At 40.7% G+C, this 21,942-nt stretch overlaps 2 protein-coding genes across 4 annotated transcripts in view; one reads left to right on the top strand and one right to left on the bottom strand.

Moving 5' to 3' along the window:
• The first annotated feature begins 615 nt into the window (after positions 1-615).
• On the top strand, positions 616-7,361 carry mesd (mesoderm development LRP chaperone). Its single transcript, XM_078259184.1, has 3 exons — positions 616-799; positions 2,221-2,453; positions 6,862-7,361. Exons 1-3 carry the CDS (start codon positions 644-646, stop codon positions 7,130-7,132), a joined length of 660 nt encoding a protein of 219 aa, XP_078115310.1. The 5' UTR covers positions 616-643; the 3' UTR covers positions 7,133-7,361.
• A 6,906-nt stretch (positions 7,362-14,267) lies between these two features.
• Positions 14,268-21,942, bottom strand: part of cemip (cell migration inducing hyaluronidase 1) — a 269,100-nt gene continuing 261,425 nt past the window's right edge. For all 3 annotated transcript variants that reach the window (XM_078258989.1, XM_078258910.1, XM_078259067.1), the window contains 3 exons: positions 17,797-17,954; positions 16,955-17,055; positions 14,268-15,332 (listed from right to left, as the gene is read on the bottom strand). In XM_078258989.1, coding sequence (XP_078115115.1) covers positions 15,205-15,332; positions 16,955-17,055; positions 17,797-17,954 — 387 coding nt within the window. In that variant the 3' untranslated portion in view covers positions 14,268-15,204. The remainder of the gene's footprint in view (positions 15,333-16,954; positions 17,056-17,796; positions 17,955-21,942) is intronic.

Raw genomic sequence — 21,942 nt, 5'->3', positions numbered from 1 at the left:
CTGAAATGTTCTGTTTGACTAGGAATAATTAAAGCTATTAAATGTTAAAACGGCCACTAATACTTTTTAAGGATTTGAAGATATCTTACATTTAGTTTTTTACTAGTAGCCTAGTACAATCAAAGTTGAAATAAAATGTATACTGGTAAGAATGTTATTGTGGATATATTTGACATATAATTAATGTTGACTAGGAGAAATGCTAATATGGATATCTAAAATGTTATTACAGACATAGCAGTGTAGTTCGATTAAATGTTAAAACGGCTTGCCATAGCCGAGAAGAAGAAGAAGAAGAAGAAGAAGAAGAAGAAGAAGAAGAAGAAGAAGAAGAAGAAGAAGAATACATATTTTATTAATCCCCCAAGGGGTAAATAACATTTTTTTTTTGTTTACACTCTGTTGTTACACACATTACACACAGGCCTGAACTACACACACATGCCCAGGACCTACACAAAACTTTTGAGGGTTTAACAATAAATATAACCACTTTAAGACAACATTTTTAATAATACTGGCTTTATTTTGAAATTCCTTTCTATGGTGTGCGTGCCTCCGGTCGGCTTTATATCTCTGACACGCCCCACCCGTCTTGTGACCGGCAGACTCCAGAGCCAATGAGAACACACCATCTGTAAATATGGCGTCTGACTTCAGGTGGAAATGTGTGTTGCTCCTTCTGTGCACATATTTGCTTTGTATATTAGCGACTGATAGCCAAAATAAGCCCAAGAAAAAGAAGGATATCCGAGACTACAATGACGCAGATATGGCACGGCTCCTGGAACAATGGGAGGTAACGGAGTCAGTCATTAGCTAGCAACTAGCCTAGCCGTTAGCTAGGCATGTATCGTTGCGTTAGTATGCATCATCAGGAAAATGCAACTCCTTAGTATCTAACGTTAACGTTACTGTAACTCTAAGCATTAGCCCCATGTTTGTATTAGTTGCTAACCAGGGAGAGATGAGTCCAGAAACGAGTGTGGTACTGTAGTACCAGAGATTAATCTATCAGTAAAGTGTACAGGATTTATAGATGGATGATATGTAACCTTAGGGTTTGCCGCACAAACCTTGTTTAGCTCGGTGGAAAGTGTCTTTTTTTCCGACAAGGGCCCGGCTGGTGTCAGTAACAGAAAAATGGCTGCATTAATGTAGACCCCAAAAGTTTCTGTGATAATAGAATCAATGAAGGAATCGGGAATTTAAGAAACAGATATAACACAGATTCCACAGCGCCCTTCATTAACTCGGTGCTAAAAGCTAACTGGAGATTTGAAAATATGACAATGTCCCACCGAGTCGCCCATAATTCCCAGTGTATTGCAGGCCTGCCCCCTACTAGGCCTGCAATACACTGGGGAAACCCTGAAATGTAGCCTACATAAAGAGAATTAAAGAACAGTGCATTTTAAACTGTGAAGATATGAGTTATAATGTAATTTGTATGTACACTTCAGGGCTCAACTGGCACAATAAACATATCGCAAAAGACACTCAGTATTTTTTTGTGTTAGTTGAAAGAAAATATCAGTAGAAAACGGCAAAATGTAAAATTCTTTATGTGTGAAATCAGTGTTTCCTTTAGGATTATTTTTTAGCAGTGGGAGCAGGTCATGGGACAGGAACATGGGGCCATGTTGGGTCGCCACTACAAAATCAACATAGAGGAAACACTGGTTGAAATGTAAAAAAATAAAATAAAACTTTTTTTAGCAGTGCCTTTGTTTTTAAATTTCCCAAGCAGTTTGTTGTATTTTACCAGAATACTGAAAGCAGCAGAACTGAGTACACTGTTTATCGCAAGTGATATTCAACGTTATTGCATATCCCTAATTTTTATCATATAGTGTGGACCTAGTACAGTTGCTGTTTTACTGGTAAAAGTTTTTTTTTTTTTTTACCTTTTTATATGACTAACTGTTAAACTCTTAATGGTTAGCTGTGAATTGTGTAACCAGTTGTAAAAATAGAACTGTAAAAAGCAAACAAAATGTAACTAAAATTTTCATTTCATAGTTTTTGTCCAAAGAAGGTCCGCACAACAGCTTAATGCTGCGGAAAGAATACTTTACCTTATTTGAACATTCACTTTATTGTCCTTCACCAGCAATTGATGTGCACAACATTGTCTTTTTTCGAACTAATTTCTTAGTTTTTAGCGCCAATTTATTTGTAAGAATCTTAACCTCGGGACTCCCTGTGTGTGTTCCACAGGAGGACGATGAGATTGAGGAAGGGGACCTCCCAGAGCACAAGAGGTCTCCCCCCCCCATCGACTTCGCCAAGGTGGACCCCTCCAAGCCCGAAGAGCTGCTCAAGATGTCCAAGAAGGGCAAGACTCTGATGGTTTTTGCTACCGTGTCGGGGGATCCCACGGAGAAAGAGACAGAGGAGATCACAGGCCTGTGGCAGGGCAGCCTCTTCAACGCCAACTACGATATCCAGAGGTAGGTAGGTAGGTAGGTAGACCTATATAAACGTAGCACAAAAAGTAAGGAAATTTGTGTTTGGTAGATTATTTCTCTGTGGTAACAATGCTTTTTGGCAATACATCTTATACCGTTGGAAAGCCTGTTTAGTTCCCTTTCAAATGGTGCCCCATTTGTAAGGAACATGCATTTGTGGGATGAACAGCAGCACTGAGTATGTGGGTTGCGCCCATGAAAAATTTGCCAAATCTTCTCTGTCAATGCCAAACAGCTTATTCTGCCATTGACTCGTTTGGTGGATTGGATGATTGAAGTTTGAAGAAACAAGACATATTGGCAATTTAACAATTTATTAATTTCACAAACAGGAGCCTCAGTAGCATGTGGAAGAACCATACACAGCCACAACAGCCTGGCACCTCTTCCTCATGCTCTTCACCAGCCTGGTCACACACTGCTGTGGGATGGCATCCCATTCTTCAACCAGCATTTGTCGCAAGTCAGCCAACGTGGTTGTGTTGGTCACTCCGGCACGAACAGCACGCCCAGGCTGATCCCACAAGTGTTCAATGGGGTTGAGGTCAGGACTGCTGGCAGGCCATTCCAACCCCTACACTCCCACATTCTGGAGGTAGTCTCTGATAAACCCCGCCCTGTGGGGGCGAGCATTGTCATCTTGATACTTGATCATCACATACTCAGCGCTTCTGCTCATCCCACAAATGCATGTTCCTTACAAATGGGGCACCATTTGAAAGGGAACTTAACAGGCTTTCCAACGGTATAAGATTATTGCCAAAAAGCATTGTTACCACAGAGAAATAATCTACCAAACACAAATTTCCTTACTTTTTGTGCTTAGTTTAGGTAGGTAGTTGGGTACACTACCGGTCAAAGGTTTGGGGTCACTTAGACATTTCCATTCCACTCCATTATAGACAGAATACCAGCTGACATCAGTTGCATTGTTTTTTTTTTAACCAGGGCAGCAGTTTTCAGATTACATTATGTGCTTACATAATTGCAAACAGGTTCTCCAATGTTTTCTCAGTTAGCCTTTTAAAATGATATCAGATTAGTAAACAGAATGTGCCTTTGGAACACTGGATGAGTGGTTGCTGATAATGGGCAATGTAGATATTGCATTAAAGATCAGCCACTTCTTTCTATAACAGTCAAGAACCCTTTTGCAATTATGTAAGCACATAATGTTACTGAGCTCAGCTGGTATTCTGTCTGTAATGGAGTGGAATGGAAATGTCTAAGTGACCCCAAACCTTTGACCGGTAGTGTACATACCTAACTACCTACCTACCTACTCCTAGTGACTCCAAACTTGACTGTTAGTGTAGGTAGATAGATAGAGGCCCAAAGGAAAATCATCAGCACTAAAATGACAAGAATTGAGAATAAAAATAGCACTTCAAATCCTCTCTAAATGTGTTTTAGCGAAATGTGTTAGCAATTTACCAAAAAACTGTTGAACAAGCAGAAAACTTGAATATGCTAATCTCAGTTTATTATTATTATTATTATTATTATTACTATTAACCAGTGATTGTTAATTTGCTCAAGCATGAGACATTTTTGTTTATCAAAGTTGAATAATGCACTTCTTGAGACAATATATCATGAGACATTTCTAAAAACTAGTTGTTTTCTAAGAAGAATGCACATCACAAGTCAGTCAGTCTGACGTTTATTTCATTTATAAAGAAGAACTGATATAATGTAGTCGCCGTCGGTGGTACCGTAGAAACGGAACATATTTAGGTGGTCATTGGTAAAATAAATAAATAAAAAAAATTGATTGGGAAAGGAATTGATTTTAAAAATTGTCGCAAAAAACGATGATACGTGAATCGTTTTTTTTATTTTTTTCCTCCTAGTCAACTTGGTCTGCAATAAATGATTGTTGATGTTTCTGTCAACAGAGCTGCAAACATTAATGGATTAGTTGTCAGCTATTAAATTAATCCCTAACTATTTTTGCTCGATTGTGTTTTAAGCCTCCAACGTCGACTTGGGGGGGCTTAAAACACCACTATTTTTTGACAATCAATTAATCAAGAAATTTGAGTCATTGTTTTTATGAGAAAAAAAGTACAACTTCTCTGTCAGCTTGTTAAATGTTAATGTTCTAGTTTCTTCTCTCCTCTGGGACCGTAAACTGAATATCTTTGAGTTGTGGACAAAACAAGACTTTTGAGGACGTCATCTTGATCCACATTTTTCACCATTTTCTGACATTTTAGAGACCAAACAACTAATCCCTTCATCCAGAACATCCACACATTAATGGACAATGGAAATAATCGTTAAGCTGCAGCCCTGTCAGTTGGACTAGCCAATTAAACAATTAGGAATTTAACCCCTGCTATTAACCTTAGAAATAAACTTGGTACGAAGCCTGACGAAGCTTTAGGGCTTTGTTCCTGTGTGTGCTGTAGAAAGATGTGAAGTTTCGGAGCAGTGAGTACATGGCCACCTGGTGGTTTGCAGATGGGATAGCTGCAAGCTGTTACAGACTGGAGGCCAAGCACTGACACTACTTCATGTTGGAGACTCAAGCCCAATGATCAGCGGTGGAAGAAGTTTTCAGATCCTTTACTTAAGTTAAAGTACAAATACCACACTGTAAAAGTCCTGCATTGAAAATGTTACTTAAGTAAAAGTCTGTAAGGATCATCAGGGAAGTGTACTTAAAGGATTTAAAGTAAAATCCTCACATTTTATAAACTGCAATGGCTAGTTTCATTTATAATAAAACAGCTTTTAGAAACATGTTTTGTGTGCAGAAATCCTAATGTGTAAAGTAACTAGTAACTAAAGCTGTCAAATGAATGTAGTGGAGTAAAAAGTACAATATTTCTCTGAAATGTAGCGGAGTAGAAGTAGAAGGTGGCATGAAAAGAAAAGACTCAAGTAAAGTACCTGTACCTCAAGATTTGTACTTAAGTACAGTACTGGAGTAAGTGTTCTAAGTTACATTCCGCCAATGATGTGTAAGAGGGCTACATTTTTATGTTCAAGGTCCTTACTAGTTTTTCTCCAGAGCTTTCAACTTCATCTCAAGGGTTATAGTGGATGGAGTTTGCTTAGTTGTCTGCAGTGTTGTTTTTGTGATGATCTATTATACTTACCTTAACTAGTACCAAACTAGGGCTGCAGCTTAACGATTATTTTCATTATGTGTGGATTATTTCCTGGATGAATGGATTAGTTGTTGTGGATCAGTGTTTCCCAAAGTCCAAGATGACATCCTCAAATGTCTTGTTTTGACCACAACTCAAAGATAGTCACAGAGGAGTGAAGACATTAGGAAATACAGTATTTCCTAATATTATATGCTCATATTTAAGAAGCTGGAATCAGAGACTTCTTTTCCATTAAAAATGACTAACCTTTTAATTAATGATCAAAATAGTCAGTGATTAACTTAATAATTGACAACTAATCGATGAATCTTTGCAGCTCTAATTTACCTCATCATATTTCACATTTATTCTCCTCTCTTCTTATTCCAACATTGCATGTCACTTGAACATCAAATTAAGCTCATTTTATTAATCTATAGGGCTGGGTATCGTTCAAAAATGTTTATCGGTACCAATACGTGATTTAGATACTGGTTCCTAAACGATACTTTTTTTCTATACAGATTTTATAAAACAAAAAGAAATGAAACATTACTCATTAAGGCACAAATCTTTTTATTTATTTTTCAGCTCCTACGTGAGTCCCGTCTCTGTGTAATGTAGAGTTTTTCCTAGACAGCCAATCATCCGCATTATTAGAAGAAGCATGCTGCTTCTTTTATTCCTTAGGTATTGAAATTGGGTATTGAATGACGAGGCATTTTTCGATACTCAATACTTTAGAGGTGTTTCTAAGTATTGAATTAGGTACCCAGCCCTAGTAATCCAGCTGTTTTATAAAGTCACTAAAAACAACAGAGGTAGGGCCGCACAATATGAGGGAAATATGCAATAACATTGTTGAATATTGCGAAAAACAATATTACTTGCGATAAATACACAGATATTAATGTGTAGGCCTACTCAGTTATGCTGCTTTCAGTATTCTGCAAATACAACAAATGTTTGAATTTTGTTGTTGCTTGTTGAATTTAAAACAAATGAAAGGAAATCATTTCCAACATTATATTGAACAAATTGAACATTGAATTGAATTTAAAAGGCATCACTTAAACGACAGTTAAATTTTAATGTGCAGTTTTCTACCGGTATTTTCTTTCAACTAACACAAAATATGAGCGTCTTGCATGATATGGCGCAGCCTTTCGCGATGTGTTTATTGCGGCAGTTGATATTGCGATGACAATTTAACTGTTTTGCAGCCCTAAACGGAGGCTAATGTCCAGTAGTGAAGCGTAGCTGGTCTGATGCGCCCTGTCCCCCCGCAGGTTCGTGGTGGGCTCCAACAGGGCCATCTTCATGCTGCGGGACGGCAGTCTGGCCTGGGAGGTCAAAGACTTCCTGGTGAGCCAGCAGCGCTGCGCCGATGTCACCGTGGAGGGACAGGTGTTCCCCGGGACGGCTGCCAAGAAGCAGGACGACGCCAAGCACAAGCAGCAGAGTGAAGGCGACGCCAAGAAGAAGAGCAAGAGGAAGACGGAGAGCAAGAAGCCGGACCTGGAGGGGAACAGTGCCAGCCATCTGAAACACGAGCTGTGACGGAGGAACATTCCCAGGGCTCTTTACCTCTGGCCTTTGGGGGGGGGTTATTCTGACCACCAAACTGTGGCAAGGGGCTGCAGGAACATGTGAAGACGCAGAGCTTCAGAGTCAGTGATATGAGTGAAGTAATAAGTCCTGCTTAGGGTTGGTGGATCATTTAAAGATTTTCGATACCAATACCGTGACTTCGATACTGGTTCCTAAACGATACCGGTTCCTAAACGATACTTTTTTCGATTACAAAACAAAAAGAAATGACAATATTACGGCACAAATCTTTTCAGCACCTACTACGTGAGCCCCATCTCTGTGTGTAACATAGTTTTTCCTGCCTGCCTCTACGTAACGTTAGACAGCCAATCACAGACATTATTAGATCTTGGTAGCTGCAAGCATGTTGCATGCCTATTGGCTCATTGACGCTGATGAGATTTACTCCGGAGGTATTGAATTTGGGTATTGAATGCTGAGGCATCTTTTTTTGATACTCAATACTTTAGAGGCTATTCAGTCGGTGCCTAAAAAAGTATTAAATTCTGTACCCAGCCCTAGCCCTACTGGGCCCGTTAACATGAACTGCTCAACTGCTGTCATAACTCAGAGGCTTGTTGTCTTTTTCTCCACCTCTCTCACTGGAACGTAGGGCCGCTCGATAGCAAAAACAAATAATTATCACCATTATTTTTGGTCAATATCGAAATCACAATTATTTAACAGACAACTTCGTTGACTTTTGGAAAGATGATTATTAAACTTAAACAGTGAAACAGTTAAGGGAAATTTCACAGTTGAAGGTGTTTTCACTGTTCATTTGTTTAATACGTTTCCCATTTGAACTTTTTATTTTTCATTTAGAACACAGGACAAACTATTAGTTTACTTGAAAAAACGTGAAGTGTGGTTTTTGCGACTGTCGGGAGACAAAATCGTAATCGCGATTTTAAAATTCAAGTACATTACAGTTTTGAAGTCATCATTTTGTCACGGGGTGGTAACAAGCTCATGTTGTCAAGTAAAATCCGTAGTTCTGTTTTTGTTGTTAAGATTATCACCAAATGAAATGTTACTGGTACAGACATTGAGTCATTCATCAAACTGGTCCAGTCCTGGTATGTTCAGGTCCTTGTTCACATCCAGCAGCACTTCAAGATTTGATACAAAAGTAGCACCCACATTTTCTCTTTGATTTTTCACTGAATATGAAAATAAATCTTTTTTATACAATCATATGAGATGTCTATCATTGCTGAGGGTTGAATCACATATGGTACTCCAGTGTGAGGAGTTTGCACTTCTTATCCTGCTGGTTTTAAATTATAATGGTTGTTTTTCAACCTGGACCCTTTTTCCCCTTGTCTTTATATCTGATGGGAACAACAGTCTTTGAAATTGGTACAGTATTAAGCAAGACAGCGGCAAAACAAGCTGCAATGTAACGTTAATGGGAAAATGTTCATCTTACATTTTTGTCCACTTAAAGTTCTGTTTTTGCCGCTGACATGCTCAGATTATTATTCTAAGTGTCTGACAACATTATGGAAAGAATCCCTACAGAGAGATCTTTTTGTTAAATACATTTTGTTTGTACGTTACAGTTTGGTGATGGTGATTTGTTAAACAAAAAGGATCTTACTCTTTAACAAAAAGGTCTGTCTCTGTAGAAATCCTTTCCATAATATTGTCAGACACTCAGAATAATAATCTGAGCCTGTCAGTGGCAAAGACATAACTTTAAGTGGACAGATATTGATAATGCACATTTGCCCTATAAAATTACATTGCAAGTCTGTTTGCGGCTGTCGGTTACAGCGTTCTGTACTGGAGTGGCTGACAACATGCAGATGTAATTGGACAATACAGACTAAATCAATTATATGGTCAAAAGTATCTCGATGCCTGTCTAGTTTGGGCCTGGGCTCTTAGCTACAACTAAAGGAAATCTTTAAGATTGGCGTGAGCACGGTGCTTTCCTACGCTGTGACAAGAGTGTGTTAATGTTGTAAAAAATTAAATTTTTGACAGGTCAACCGGACGAAAAAGCCAGTTGTACGTTGGCAGAGTGCCACCTACTGTACCGGAGGTGGAGTTACTCCTGTCATTCTTCCCATTCTTCCCATTCTTCCCTGCTCATGTATTCGGGGAGAACTGGCATAACCCGGTTAATCACTCAACCAGTTACTGCTGTCATGTACATGCACTGAGTGTGTCTGTCAGCGTCTGGTTTTGCGTTTCTCCTTTTCCTGTTTCAACATGACAAAGCCAGGTCCATAAGGAAATAGTTTTTCCAGTTTGATGTGGAGGAACTTGTCTAGCCTTCAGACAGGTTACAACATCTGGTGAAAAGCCTGAAAACTGAAGAGTGGAGGCTGTCAGACCAGCACAGTGATGCCCATGGTGTCCCAATCACACGTATCAGATATGAGTCAAATGTCTGGGTGACCACATACCTTTGCTCATGTAGTATATTTAAATGAGAGTGGAATGCAGATAAAGCTGGGAACTATTGACAGAATCACATTTATCGTTTATTTATCTATAACTTTACAGATAATATATTTGGAGTATGATTCTTTGTGTCTCCAGAAGATATGCAAACAAAAGTTTCAGGTAGAAGCAACAGTTACAGTTTTGTCCCCTTTTTTTTGTTTTAGACGTTTTTGTCTCTCTTTTTCCCCGAGTTTGTTTTCGACAATTTTTTCGTTTCTGTCGCCTTTTTTAAAATACATGCATACATGTCCCAGGACTACAGATGTTCCGATACCGGTATCGGCTCCGATACTGCCTAAAACGCTGGGATCGGTATCGGGAAGTACTGGAGTTTATGCAACGATCCGATACCACGTAATAAATCCCTAAAGAAAATCTACGTTAAAGTAGTTTATTTATGTTCTTTTTCCGTTATAACTGACTGTCAAACTGCATAATAAAAGAAAGTTCTCTGGCATTCATTGTTCATGTTTTACAAAGAGTTTAACCTGAGCCAGACTGACAACAAAGATAGAAATCATATCACATCCATACAGGGATAGTAGTATACAGTTGTTAAAACATAATAAAATATATGACACACTGGTATCGGATCGGTACTCGGTATCGGCAGATACGCAAGTTGGCCGATACCGAGTACTGATCCGATACCGATAGTTGGAGATCTCAAACCCCCCCCCCCCCCAATGTTGAACATTCAGACAAACTGGTCATCATCATTTATTTCTGTACAAAAGTCCTCAAAGAAATTCAAAGTCATGGAGCTTACTTTACAAGTCCAAGCCACATATACAACACATCCATTTGGTGTACAGTTAAAACAATCCAACTATACCGAGAGTCATATGCATGTACAGATGATACAAATCTTTTAAAATGGAGCAATAATGGTCTCTGACATACAGTATACAGTACATACCGGACAGTAATACAATACAACTCAAAAAATGGCCCTTGTACATTTGGATAAACTGTCTGTACAATAAATTAGTATAAAATATATCTCTTAGCAATCTGTGGATTTTTTAAAAACACAAACATACAAAACACTAAATTACTGCTACAACCTCCGAAAAAAGACCAGCTATTTCGGTGAAGGGAGGGGAATCCTTTTTCTCGCCAGATTGAAACGATTTTCTTTAATTATTATTTTTGAAATGGGGGAAATTGCACATTTAAAACGTCCCTGATTTAACATTCAATGGCCAATTTACTTTTAATTTTATATTCTTATGGGCTTCTTGCTGGTTCACTCCAAAAAACACAGGCAGATGGATATCACAAACACTGATATGAAAAAAAATAAAATAAACATTGGAGGAAAACATCACAATATCAAGTGAGCGAATGCTCGGTACAGAGCGGGTTTACAACCACTGGTCTGGATGCAAAACAAGGAATGTTTCTCTTTTTGTTTCTTCTTCTTCTCTGTTCTCTTTTTAAACAGTTTATTCAAACAAAGCAAGCATATAACCAAGAAACCACTTGACGTCTACATGTGTTACATACCACAGGGACCTGCATGGAAAGGACGCTCGGTGATGCAGCACGCACATTATACATGCGTTTGATTAGCTGACTCACACGGTCTTAGTATTTGCACCCTCTGTTCATATACAGGCATTGCTTTTGCAGCATAATTCACCTAGCAACCATCGGCTGACGATCCATTGGAGAATTGGCCGGTAGTTATACAAATATCAAACAACCAGGCTGGAAAAAGAAACTCTTGGAAATGATTGTTGTAAAACGATCAACATAAAAGTGAATAAACCCAGTCTCCTACCAACCTCAGTCATACACAACTCTTTGTAATAAGTCCTTCCAGGATTTCGCGGCCTTTTTTATAGATTGTTGTGGCCCAAAATGCCTGATTTTGCGGGAGCTTTTGTAAAAAATTGTGATAAAAGTTGCGATGTCTTTTGTATGTTTGTTGCAATTAAGTTGCAACAAACATACAACATAAGTTTTTTTGTATAGTTCTTTAAAAATAAAAAGGAAACTTGTTTCGGGGAGAATAAAACTACTCTGGGCTGAGTTTTCCTAGTAACCTTACCAAAAAGGCTCAGGATGCTGCAAATGTTGGTATAATATGAAAATGGCTGGTGGATTTAAGATAAAAAATAATAATTTATTGAATGAATCAAATGTGAACATATGTGTCTTGTTGATCTTTACATTGTTAGTTAATTTCCTATCCTGGCCTGGGACACACATTCAGTTTGATAAAGCACTTATTGGACTTTAACTTATCATTGCACTTACAATAACGAGAGTAGCTGTCCTGCATCCACCGTGTGTGTTTGTGTGTGCGCGTCAGTAGCGTGGGGAACTGTATGAGCGCCGACAGGATTGAAACAGCAGCCGCTGACTTTAGAGTGAAAAATCGTTACAGCGTACATTGATGTTAAAATGTATATGGTTTGGCAGGACGGTCTGAAATGTTTTGCACGGTCTTTCACTGTACGTTTTGTTGGTAAATGTGAGATGTTCGAGTCTCGTCTTCATATCGGAAACAAGCTCTCTCTCACTCCCGCTTGGTCAGTGGCACTCAGACGTAAAGTCTGGCACGTGGGACTGCTGGGATTGGTTGAAGTCGTGGGAAACTCCGGTTATTGGTCAAATTTGCAGAAAAGTTGCAGTGATTGGTCAAAATTGCGAGTCGCACCAAAGTCACTATGATTGGTTGAATTTGCGTGAATTGACGTGATTGCGACATCGCAAAATCCTGGAGGGACTGGTAATAGTATTTATGTTTCTTGCTAATAGTTCAAACAAACTCTTGTGGATTTGCCCATTTGGTATAGTTTGTTTAGACAGCTATCAGAGGAACTAGACTGTTTGGAAAGGTGAACCAGGACTCTCAAAGACACAAAAGTGACTCAGATGACTAAGAAGTTGTTCGTAGCGTTTATGTGTCTCTTTGTAGCCACTCTTCATCTCTTTGTTTTCATTTAGCATTTCTTTGTAGCTGTTTTGCAGCTCCCTGACCCCTTTGGGATCCTGGGCTTGGTATGCCTGTTCAGTGACCCGATCATGATCGTGATCACAATCTTCCCCTTCCAGAATATTTTGCACATTTGTTAATTAAAACTTAATCTGGGTGACACCATGTCTTCTGTTGTAAAAAAATACTTGTGTATAATTGTCTTTTGTAGGAGGTAAATTAGAGTAATTCAAAATTCTTTGTGATCCTCTGAGTGACAAACAAGTTCAAGACCAGGAATGTCGCTGAGGAGAAACTGACCCAAAAGTGTATAGCTCAACCTTAACAACATGCTCAAACAGCTCTTTCTAACAGTGTCATCCAAAAGTCCAGATGTCAGAGTGCTGGGGGTAAACCAGTAGCGAAGTCCGTTACAGGACAGACCATATACAAAATATTGAAAGTTTAACTTCAATATTTTAACTTCAGCACTGGTTTCTCTGCCAAAGCTTTAATCAGTGTACCTTGAGCAGACTGAGCTCATGAAGTGGCGTTTCATATTTTTATGCCATTCATATGCCATTATTGGCTTGTTATCAAGACGCATACTCGCTTTTTAGTGTGTTAACGCCGTTTGGCCTCCATTGACTTACATTACCTTGCGATTGCGTGTGAACGCCGTAGCTAGTATGAAAGGGTGAAAATCTGCATAGGGAGGTTGGCTGGGTCAAACACAGGACTTTCACCCAGGAGACCGGGGATCGTGTCCCCCATGTCACGTTTCCTTCATGTCCCGCTTGTTACGTTTCCTAAACCCAACCCTGTTCTTCTTTTCCTAAACCCAACCCGTCTGCTGTATACGGCGCTCAAAATGCGTACAGATAACACGCCACTTGGCTTTAGAAAGTGGTGTGTATGTTTACGTAGCGTAGACATACACGTGGATAGCTCAAAATGCGGACAGATAACAGGCTTAAGAAAGTGGCCGTGTATGTTTACGTGAAGTCATGATGTCATGTTGCCTTGAGAGTAGTCAGTTGATGTTTTTGGCATGGTCAGAGAACTAACAAGCCTATCGAATATTCAACAGGCCAATGTTAATGTTCACATGAAACAAAGTTAATATCCATATTAGCTGGTGCACAAAACGGATGTTTTCATGTATGGTTACTATGGCTAACATTATGTAAACATACCAATAATGTTAGTGACACAATGACAGTGACAATATCAATAATGTCTATTAATGTCTGTGGAGGCAGCCACATATCTGCAAACACCATTGGCTGTTCTGAGCCACTGTTGCCTCCAATATGGCTGCCAGAGGATGTGTTGTCACCTTAAGGCCATATTCACACTAGACCAGGGGCTCCAGCAAAAACAAAAGTCCTCCCATTCATCTGAATGGGGGTAGTGGGCTAAAGCTTGATTTATGGTTCTGCGGAGGCTCCATGCAGAGCTTTCACCGTAGCCTAGTAAGTGGCCTGGGATCTCATTTATAGACGTGGCGTACGCACAAAACAGGGCTGAAAATGTGCGTACGCCACTTCCCACGCAAAGGTTGTGATTTATAAAAAACAAACTTGACGGGAGAATGTGCGGTCCTCCATGCAAACTCTGACCCATGCGTACGCACATTTTGGAGACAATGGGAATTGGTGACACAGATGGAGAGGTGGTGAACTGAAGTCAGACTGCATAAAGTAAATGTGCTATACCTGTAGTGCTATTTATCAGTCTAGAGCAGGGGTCTTCTACGTTTTTTAAGCCAAGGACCCCTTATCTGAGAGACGGAGCAGGGACCCCCTACTACATATGTTGTATAAAATGGAGTTTCATATTAAACTGGGCCTACAATAACGTGTATGGCGGCCTAAAGCCTTTATACATGCTGTACCTTTTTAGTGTACAGAATACTAAGCTATTAAATAATTGTTGCCATGATTTTATAAATAATGTGTTAATGTTAAACATACATGTGGCACAGTGAATCCTTCGAATGAACTGTATCTGTGGATCTTAGTGACTACCTTACCTTATCATTAATGTGTTTTTTTCACAAATTGGCTGATTTATATTTGCTAATAATATGTTGGATTCATGTTAAGACATTTTCATTTATTTTTTTTACTTTCAAAAAATTAATAATACTTTGGTGGCCCCCCTGCAGTGACTCTAAGGACCGCCTAGGGGTCCCGGACCCCCTGTTGAAGACCTCTGATCTAGACTGATGAGTATCACTATGGGTAAGAGAAAAATATGTATTGAACTGAAGTGACACTCCCACACCGCTGCAGGGTAGCCGGACTACCTGATCTAATCTGAACGCAGCCTTAAAACCTCTACTGATGGGATTACCTACACATCGAGAGTTCATTGTGGGCAGTGATGGCTCTGGGAGAGGGTCTTCCCTTTTTTTTCCAACACACAAAATCCCATAATTCGTTCTCACCGCCAAACCTAGAGAAAACTCCTCTGATCCTGGACAATGGCTTGGAGCAGCTGACTCTGCAGTGCTGGCAGTATGCATGTGTACGTGTGTGTCATTGCATTTTTTGTCAGGGTGGGGTGGGGCGGGGGGTAATGTGTGTCAGTATCTCAGGGGCTACAAAGTCTCTTGGCTGTCCTCCCCACTCTGCCTGCCTGCCTCTCTCTCTCATAGCTTCATTTTGTGGACCACAGGGACAGGCAGGACCTGGTGGATCTTGGCCCGGTCGGTGTCCACCTCCAGATGGATCCAGTCAGGGTGAAAGGAGCCCTTGAAGCCCACAAATGCCAGCTTATCTGCAGGGAGACCACATCACATTAACATTATTGAAATAATCAGAGCACCAGGGTGTTTTTCAGCCTCACATTCACTTCTGAACAGCCAATTCTGAACAGGAGCCTCCTGTTCTAGTCAGTGGAAGCAAGGGGCTGTGATTCATAATAATTGTATGACACCAAGTAAAGTCATAAGGCTGGTTAATGTAAGAATGTTGCTGCTTTTCCAATAGTTTTCCAATTTAAACTTCCGTTAACATTTGTGACTCATGTCAACTCAAATCAACTTTATTTATACAACACATAGTCAAACACAAATGCTCTTAAAGGAACATGCCGACTTATTGGGACCTTAGCTTATTCACCGTAACCCCCAGAGTTAGATAAGTCCATACATACCCTTCGGTTATACGGTTAGAAGATGGCTGTGTCTCATGTGACCTTGTTTTTTGTACACGCTGTGACTATAAAAATCACAACATGTAAATAGGAACATGTTGGCGTTATTTTGTCACTTATTCGGAGCAGTAGGCTAGTTGGAACCGATTACCTTCAGGATCCGTGCTAGGCTAAGCTACCGGTGGAGCCGTCTGACAGAGTTACAACACGCACGGAGATGAGAAGGGTATGTATGGACTAGAGATGTTCCGATACCGATACCAGTATCGGTATTAGCTCCGATACTGCCTAAAACGCTGGTATCGGTATCGGGAAGTACTGGAGTTTATGCACCGATCCGATACCACGTAATAAAGCCCTAAAGAAAAAATACATTAAAGTAGTTTATGTTCTTTTTCCGTTATAACTGATTGCAAACTGGATAATAAAAGAACGTTCTGTGGCATTCATGTTTCACAAAGAGTTTAACCTGAGCCAGATTGACAACAAAGATAGAAATCATATCACATCCATACAGGGATAGTATACAGTTCTTAAAACATAATAAAATATATGACACACTAGTATCTGATCGGTACTCGGTATACTCGGATACGCAAGTTCAGGAATTGGTATCGGGAAGCAAAAAATGGTATCGGACCATCTCTAGTATGGACTTATCTAACTCTGGGGGTTACGGTGAATAAGCTAAAGTCCCAATAAGTTGGCGTGTTCCTTTAACATTTTGTGCTTTACATACAAAAGACAATTATAATAAAACAAGTGCAAAAACAATCAGTGAAGAGTATACAAATGCCAAGATATACAAGACACACAACACACACACTCGCACATGCACGCACACACACACACACGCACATGCACGCACACACACACACACACACACACACACACACGCACATGCACATGCACCAAGAGATTAGCCATAGACTTTTTTTTGTCTTTTCTTTTTGATTTTCCTATGTAATTTATATTTACATATTACCCTAATGTCTAATCGTTGATCAGAGAAATGTAGTTGCAACCTGATTGTTGTCTGTTGCTTATGTTTTTCTGTTCTGCAATGTCCAAATGGCAGTATTTGGACATTCTTGTCACACTGTGACCTGGGTAAAATGCAACCAATGAAGCAACAGCTCCATCCAGTGCACTTCTGTTGAAAATGCAGTGTTTTGTCCAATGCATTCCAAGAACAGTATACCCACTGTGAGCACATTGATCTCAGCAGACCTAGAGTTAGTTACCTTTCAATTTGATGCTTTTGTCGGCTCCAAGTCTTTCCAGGACTTTAGTCCAGGATCCTCTGGTAACCAGACGGCCCTTAGACGTAATGAGGACAATGGAACTACAGACAGAGTGAGAGACAGCGCATCATTTTAGTATTCACATGTAGCTGAAAGTAGCTGCATGTGTCTCTTAAGCTGTGTGTTATACTGGAGCCTGAGACTCTAGTTTGACACTGGAATGATCATGAAAGCATTTGGCTCAGTGTGTTAACACTTTGTGGCAATTCAATTCAGTTCTTTTGGAGGCCCACACATCCAAAATCCCCCAAAAAGGAAAAGAGTTGTCACAACATGATGGTAAATCACAATGAAGTATCTTAAACAGATTGGTAGAGCAAGCTGTTGAAGGATTTTTAGTAGGGCTGTCAAAATGAGCACATAATAACGAGTTAACTCAAATTCGTTTTAACGTCACTCATTTCTATTCTGTGATTAGGGCCGCTCCGTAATTTGGGAAATCAGAAAGCGATACAGCTGTAACATTGTGGGCGGCTAGCAGAAATAAAGCTCCTTGAGCAAAAATGGATAAAGAAAATGGCAGGTTCATTTCCAAAGCCCTTCCAGATGGTTCTCTCCACAAGACTTATGTCCCCCACACTTACACCTCTGAGTTGATTTGAATATACCGTAAGTAGGCGAAAATATCCTGTTTAAAGAACATTTAGAACAGATAAAAAATGTGTGATTAATTTGCGAGCAACCGCAAGTTAACAATCATGCGATTAATTATGATTAAATATTTGAATCGATTGACAGCTCTAGTTTTTAGTATAGTTGGACAGGAAATGAGCAGCGTTTACCCGTCTCTCAGTCCACTGACGTAGTTGTCGATCTGTGCAGGGATGCCCTGTAAGATGGAGTTCCTGAAGCCTTTGTTCTCCACCACCTTCCCATCATGCCCGTCGAGCACTGTCAGCTGCACCCCGTCTTCTGGTTGGTACAACTTCCTGCCGTTCACCTGTCACAACAGAGCTGGCCAATCACACTACAGTTCTGGGATCTATAAAATGCCGGCACTGAACACTGCAATACTGTCACTAATTCAGCAGCACTGACATCAAATAACACAGGCCATATATAACATGTCAGAAAAAACTACAATCACTTTATATAGCACTTTTAAGACAAAATGGGGTTCAATTTGCTTTATCAAAATAGAAGAATAAGGCAGTATTCCTCAAAGTCAATTCAATTGTACTCATAGTGTCAAATCATAACCGTCTCAAAGAGAGATTTAGTCATTTAAAAGTCAAAACTGTGTTTCTCAAACTCCATCCATCCATCTTCGTCCGCTTATCCGGTATCGGGTCGCGGGGGTAGCAGCTCCAGCAGGGGACCCCAAACTTCCCTTTCCCGAGCCACATTAACCAGCTCCGACTGGGGGATCCCGAGGCGTTCCCAGGCCAGGTTGGATATATAATCCCTCCACCTAGTCTTGGGTCTTCCCTTAGGCCTCCTCCCAGCTAAACTCCCTAGGGAGGCGCCCAGGGGGCATCCTTACCAGTCGAACCGAACCGCGAAGGAGCAGTGGCTCCTCACGGATGACTGAGCTTCTCACCTTATCTCTAAGGGAGACGCCAGCTACCCTCCTGAGGAAACCCATTTTGGCCGCTTGTACCCTGGATCTTGTTCTTTCGGTCATAACCCAGCCTTCATGACCATAGGTGAGGGTAGGAACAAAAACTGACTGGTAGATTGAGAGCTTTGCCTTCTGGCTCAGCTCTCTTTTCGTCACAACGGTGTGATAAATTGAATGTAATACTGCACCCGCTGCGCCAATTCTCCGACCAATCTCCCGCTCCATTGTCCCCTCACTCGCGAACAAGACCCCAAAGTACTTGAACTCCTTCACTTGGGGTAAGGACTCATTCCCTACCTGGATAAGGCACTCCATCGGTTTCCTGCTGAGAACCATGGCCTCCGATTTAGAGGTGCTGATCCTCATCCCAGCCGCTTCACACTTTCTGCGAACCGATCCAGTGAGTGCTGAAGGTCACAGGCCAATGATGCCATCAGGACCACATCATCTGCAAAAAGCAGCGATGAGATCCCCAGCCCACCGAACTGCAACCCCTCTCCACCCCAACTACGCCTCGATATCCTGTCCATAAATACTACAAACAGGATTGGTGACAAAGCGCAGCCCTGGCGGAGGCCACCTCTCACCTGAAACGAGTCCGACTTACTGCCGAGAACCCGGACACAGCTCTCGCTTTGGTCGTACAGAGATTGGATGGCCCTGAGAAGGGACCCCCTCACCCCGTACTCCCGCAGCACCTCCCACAGTATCTCCCGGGGCACCCGGTCATACGCCTTCTCCAGATCCACAAAACACATGTAGACCGGTTGGGCATACTCCCAGGCTCCCTCCAGGATCCTTGCGAGAGTAAAGATCTGGTCCGTTGTTCCACGACCAGGACGGAATCCGCATTGTTCCTCTTCAACCTGAGGTTCGACTATCGACCGAACCCTCCTTTCCAGCACCTTGGAGTAGACCTTACCGGGAAGACTTCCATGCAATGTTGAAGAGGCGTGTCAACCAAGACAACTCCTCCACACCCAGAGCTTTAAGCATTTCTGGACGGATCTCATCAAACGGTTTCTCAAACTCTCTGCGAACAATTCCAAAACCCAAATAGTGAGTAGCACAGATGTGGTGTTTTCAATATTAAATAAACTGGTATGTAAATTCAAACTAATATTATTTGATTTGGCTGTTTTTTCCGTGTTGTCGGACTTAAGCTATGAAGCCAACCGTTTTGCGACACTGCCTTCAATTTATGTCACAAATGATCACCGTGACCTTTGGAGAAAATGCGGTTTGTCTGGTCTCTACATATTTTACATATTTTATTATTTATCTTTTTAAAAGCACTGATCTGGAGAGGCACCCTGAATTTCGTTGTTTTAATACACTGGATTTTTTCAATGACAAATAAAGCTTGATTGATTGATTGATTGATTGATGGACAAAGCCATGATCAGGGATGGAGCCACATGTTGTAAACATTCAGAGCCATGTTTTTTCTTTAATTTTGTGGAAGCATTTTTCAGTCAAAGGTGAAACAACACAGATATGATGGGTTATAGTGGCACCTGCCATGCCTGCCCCATTAACTTCAATAGAACTGACACCAAAGTCTGGCACCAATACAAAACCCTAATGACGTATAGTCTATATCCACGACGTTCGTCTTTTTGGCCGGATGTCCGTTACCTTCCTCTTTTTATTGTGTTGGCGTTCTAAACTCCAGTGGTTTTATGAGAGTAGTATTAATATGCACTTAAACTGGCCGCTGTGGGCCACCCTACTATGATGTAATCCACAGGGTGCTGGGGTTAAACCAGTTTAGTGGGTTGGTATCTTGATTTGAATGGTATTAAAAAACTAGTTAAACTAGGTGTTTTCAAACCCTAAGACAGTGGGTCATCCCCTCAGACAAAACAACATCAGTGCAAAGTTTTTGGGAGTCCTAGCATTAGTTTTCAACCATCTGCGCTATTATAGCCTAATAATAATGTTGTTTGATGTAACTTTACAAATAAATACATAAAAAAAGGTCTGTCCTCAGACATTTTTTAGTTTCTGACTCTGGGAAAAATGGGGAGAAACAGTACTGTAGGAGCCAAAAAGTAGCTTTTTGTTTATATTTTAAGAACAATAGTTCTTATTTTAAGACTTACCATATTTTGTTTATAGTTCTGATCCACTGATATTGATTGACAGCTAGGGCCACTGATTGACAAACAGGCTGCACCATAGTAATTATGAATGTGGTATACAGTGGGGCAAAAAAGTATTTAGTCAGCCACCAATTGTGCAAGTTCTCCCACTTAAAAAGATGAGAGAGGCCTGTAATTTTCATCATAGTTACACTTCAACTATGAGAGACAAGATGAGAAAAAAAAATCCAGAAAATCACATTGTAGGATTTTTAATGAATTTATTTGCAAATTCCTCGGGAAAATAAGTATTTGGTCACCTACAAACAAGCAAGATTTCTGGCTCTCACAGACCTGTAACTTCTTCTTTAAGAGGTTCCTCTGTCCTCCACTCATTACCTGTATTAATGGCACCTGTTTGAACTTGTTATCAGTATAAAAGACACCTGTCCACAACCTCAAACAGTCACACTCCAAACTCTATGAAAGCACTATGGCCAAGACCAAAGAGCTGTCAAAGGACACCAGAAACTAAATTGTAGACCTGCACTAGGCTGGGAAGACTGAATCTGCAATAGGTAAGCAGCTTGGTGTGAAGAAATCAACTGTGGGAACAATTATAAGAAAATGGAAGACATACAAGACCACTAATAATCTCCCTCGATCCGGGGCTCCACGCAAGATCTCACCCCGTGGGGTCAAAATGATCACAAGAACGGTGAGAAAAAATCCCAGAACCACACGGGGGGACCTAGTGAATGACCTGCAGAGAGCTGGGACCAAAGTAACAAAGGTTACCATCAGTAACACACTACGCCGCCAGGGACTCAAATCCTGCAGTGCCAGACGTGTCCCCCTGCTTAAGCCAGTACATGTCCAGGCCCATCTGGAGTTTGCTAGAGAGCATTTGGATGATCCAGAAGAGGATTGGGAGAATGTCATATGGTCAGATGAAACAAAAATAGGACTTTTTGGTAAAAACTCAACTCGTCGTGTTTGGAGGGGAAAGAATGCTGAGTTGCATCCAAAGAACACCATACCTACTGTGAAGCATGGGGGTGGAAACATCATGCTTTGGGGCTGTTTTTCTGCAAAGGGACCAGGACGACTGACCCGTGTAAAGGAAAGAATGAATGGGGCCATGTATTGTGAGATTTTGAGTGAAAACCTCCTTCCATCAGCAAGGGCATTGAAGATGAAACGTGGCTGGGTCTTTCAGCATGACAATGATCCCAAACACACCGCCCAGGTAACGAAGGAGTGGCTTCGCAAGAAGCATTTCA

Source organism: Sander vitreus, chromosome 1 (genome assembly GCF_031162955.1).
Source record: "Sander vitreus isolate 19-12246 chromosome 1, sanVit1, whole genome shotgun sequence".
In the NCBI taxonomy this organism is placed as follows: Eukaryota; Metazoa; Chordata; class Actinopteri; order Perciformes; family Percidae; genus Sander; species Sander vitreus.
The sequence above is the reverse complement of the archived record's forward strand: the minus strand, read 5'-3'. Positions and strand labels throughout refer to the sequence as shown.